Raw genomic sequence first — 3,736 nt, 5'->3', positions numbered from 1 at the left:
TGACATTTTCACAATGTTCAATCTTCCTATCCACGAGCATGGGATGTTCTTCCACTTATGTAGATCTCTTATGGTTTCTTGAAGTAGGTTTTTATAGTTTTTTTTGTACAGGTCGTTTGTATCCCTGGTAAGATTTATTCCCAAGTATTTTATTTTTTTGGTAGCTATTGAGAATGGTATTGATTTCCTTATTTCTTTTACAGCATTCTCTTTGCTGGTGTAGAGGAATCCAAATGATTTTTGGACATTGATCTTATATCCTGCCACAATGCTAAATCTCTCAATTAGTTCCAGTAGGTTTTTGACTGAGTCTCTTGGGTTTTCTAGGTATAGGATCATATCATCAGCAAATAGGGATAGTTTGACTTCTTCCTTACTAATTTGGATGCCTCTGATTTCCCTTTCTTGCCTTATGGTCCTGGGTAGGACTTCCAGTATAATGATTAACTCAGAATTTTAAAATAATTTGTATACAGGTATTACAACATTGTCCAAAAAGAAAAACAGCAATTTATTTATATCTTAAAGTATAAAGCTCAGACTATAGGCATTTAACAAATGCTAAATAAGATATGTTATGGACTACTTAATGGTTCCTTTGGTGTGTTGTTTGTGAAAATCCATTAAAATGTATATTTACCTGCACATCTTTCTGTAAGTACACTGTATTTAATGCAAACTTCAAAAATATGTCAGAGGAAGTATTTCATAAAAACCTTAAATAGTGACCACTGGGAGTGGATCAGCAAGTTTCCAGATACTGGTACAAAGAAACTGAATCTTAGAACTTTTCTCGACTTGAAATACTCAATCTTTATACCAGTTCTAACAAAACTTGTTAACTAGGTTGTCCATAAAATTCCTCGCTATCTTACTCTAAAGCATAGCAAAAACAACAATGAATTAATTCTAACTTCAATCTAGTTTCTCTCTTTCTTTTCTTAATATTGTATTAAGAAAATTCTGGTTTGCTTTCCTATTTTAAAATCTTACAAATCTGGTATTATTTCTGATTGGTATTATAGAAATAAGTATATATATTTTAAAATAATGATCTATAATTAGTCATCTAGGAAATAATAAAAATTCATATATAGTAACGTTTATACTCAATTTTTTAAGTTACAACAAAACCTACCATAGCTACACTTACTTACCTGAGTAAGAAGCATAAAGGCATTATCTGCCCTAAGATGTTTGGTAAGAAATTCCACACAATGTGCTTCCAAGGCTGGGACTGCATATTTCTTAGCAGTATAAAGAGTGGTCATAACGGTTTCTGGACCAATCTGAACCTCATCTGAATACAGAAATCTGAAAAGCAATCGGGGAATTGCAGAGATGTTTATTCACATTTTGGATAACCAATTCATCAGAACCAAACCTCTGAGGAATATTTCCAAAAGTAAAGAGCAAACTGAAAAATAACCTGAAATCTGCATCAGGCTTTCCAGTCTACAGGGCATCAGCACACCTATCATCTCATTTTATTCTAATTCAATTCTGAGAGGTAGGTAGTCTCTCCATGGGAAAGAGGAAACAGGTTAAGCCAGGATCACGTGGCACATCATGTCTCTAAATCAAACCTCCAGAGTCCTTTTTACCACTCATAGTTGCATAAGACAACAGTGGTTCTCTTTTCCTTCCCTCATGCTCACTTACTAAATCTGCAGAGAGCTGACGTCCACACTTCTAAATGTTAAAACATTCATTTCTAGATAATGGTGCCTTCTTACACTGGGCATGTTTAACTTTTCATTGTTATTTCAGAATTATCATAATGATCACAGATTTGAGAGTCCTGGGGCTTTGGAGGAATAAAACAGTAATATGGTAAATGACCCCACATTGCTGTGTGCTTTGAGCTTTTAGGTCCAATTTTCTCTCAACATACTATTGGTCCAATAATACTTTCCTCCTAGTGGACTGCTTCTAACTGCTACGTCACTAGTTAATCAGCTTCACAGAACTGTAGATAAAGCATAGATCCTTAGTGGAGGCATAGGCAGTTCTTGTTGAACTAGAGCTTCGGTATGTCAACTTTAGGCTCCCATTGTGGCTCCCCATAGACTCTTTGTGCTTCCCATTCAGTTCTGGGTTACATTTATCCTGGTGAAGTATGACATTAGGAAGAAGGGCATATTTCATTTCAGCGATCCTAAAGACACTAGAACACTTATTACACTTATTTTCCCAGGACCCAAGTCATAAAATAAGTATTTAAGAAAATCCACTAACTCTTCCGGAATCCTCAACTACAATAAAGTGAACAAGGAAATTAAGTTCTATGTCATGTCCCTATTCTCTTTCAACTCCTTCCCTCCTTCATTAAGAGGGCCCATAATCACCACCCACAGATAAAGTCCTAGCCTATCTCTACCCTTACAATTATCTCATTTTCTCATACTCCTCGATAACTCAGCTTTAAAAGTGAGGTTTGCGCTTTTTCTGAATTACAGTTTTTCCAAAAACTCCTTTTGTAAACTCACATCAGTCAACTGTATCACCCTCATAATACTCACTTAACATTATATGCCATACTTTGTAATAATAAGGAGCTTTAGTGATATAGTAGTTAAGGCAATTGGTTGCTAACCAAAAGGTCAGTGATTCAAACCCACCAGCTGCTCCATGGAAGAAAGATGAGGCAGTCTGCTTCTATAAAGATTTACAGCCTGGGAAATCCAATGGGGGTTGCTATGAGTCCGAATCAACTCAATGGAAGTGAGTTTTTTATTTTTTGTTTTTTTAATTTCTATAATAATAAGCACAAGGAGTTAAAAACCAAGTGTCCTAAGAGATTTCACAGCAAGGAGGTCAGGGATAAAAAGGAGAGAGAAAAAATTAACATCTGTTGAATGTCCACCATGTGACAGACTATCTCATTCCTCTCACAAGGAAGGATTACTTCCATTTCAAAGATGAGAAAACCAGGCTGAGGAAACACAAGAGTTACCTTATCACACCACTTCTGGGCTTCTGACTGTGTCCAGTGCTATACTGTAAGGGCAACTTGGAGGGAGCTTTCAATTTGTGTGGACTCTGGAAGAGATCTGGAGTTGAACCTCTCCCATCACTAGCTAGCTTCTGTGACGTTTAAGCAAGTTATTATCATTGTATGCCTATCTGAATACAGATGAGTAATATTATCTACTTCATGATGTTATGGCGAGGATTAATATGTTTAAAAACAAAGTATTTAGAACAGTATCTGACAAATAATTAGCCATAGTAAATGTCAGCTCTTTATTTTTAGATCCTGTCATATTTGTTACCTCTGTTACTTTTCTTCTGTATTTTGCAAGACTTCCTTGCCATCATCTTCTAGCCTTTCTATATAATAGCAATGAGGAAACTACTTTCATTTCTAGTAAGAAAAAGGGGTACTTAAAAATCCAAGAATCATCTTGCTTCATATTTCACTTATACATTTCTCTCAATTCTATTTAACTGTTAAAATTGCTATACTTAAAAAAAAAACTAATGGAAATACAAATACCATTTGACCCAGCCATCCCATTACTGGGTGTATACCCTAAAGAAGTGAGAGCCATAACAAGAACAGATGTATGCACGCCGATGTTCATCGCAGCACTATTTACAATAGCCAAAACTTGGAAGCAACCTAGATGTCCAATGGCTGAGGAATGGATAACCAAACTTTGGTACATTCACACAATGGAATACTATGCAACGCTAAAGAATAATGTAGAATCTGCAAAACACTGCATAACGT

The 3,736-nt window shown here is 35.6% G+C and overlaps 1 protein-coding gene across 1 annotated transcript in view; it reads right to left on the bottom strand.

The window, feature by feature from the left end:
* The window catches only part of BTBD1 (BTB domain containing 1), a 94,940-nt gene that overhangs the window by 55,396 nt on the left and 35,808 nt on the right, over nt 1–3,736 (bottom strand). Inside the window, exon 2 of the mRNA XM_007945107.2 lies at nt 1,158–1,314. Coding sequence (XP_007943298.1) covers nt 1,158–1,314 — 157 coding nt within the window. The remainder of the gene's footprint in view (nt 1–1,157; nt 1,315–3,736) is intronic.

This window comes from Orycteropus afer, unplaced genomic scaffold, assembly GCF_000298275.1.
Source record: "Orycteropus afer afer isolate SDZICR_OR568_19922 unplaced genomic scaffold, OryAfe1.0 scaffold00132, whole genome shotgun sequence".
Lineage (NCBI taxonomy): Eukaryota > Metazoa > Chordata > Mammalia > Tubulidentata > Orycteropodidae > Orycteropus > Orycteropus afer.
The sequence above is the reverse complement of the archived record's forward strand: the minus strand, read 5'-3'. Positions and strand labels throughout refer to the sequence as shown.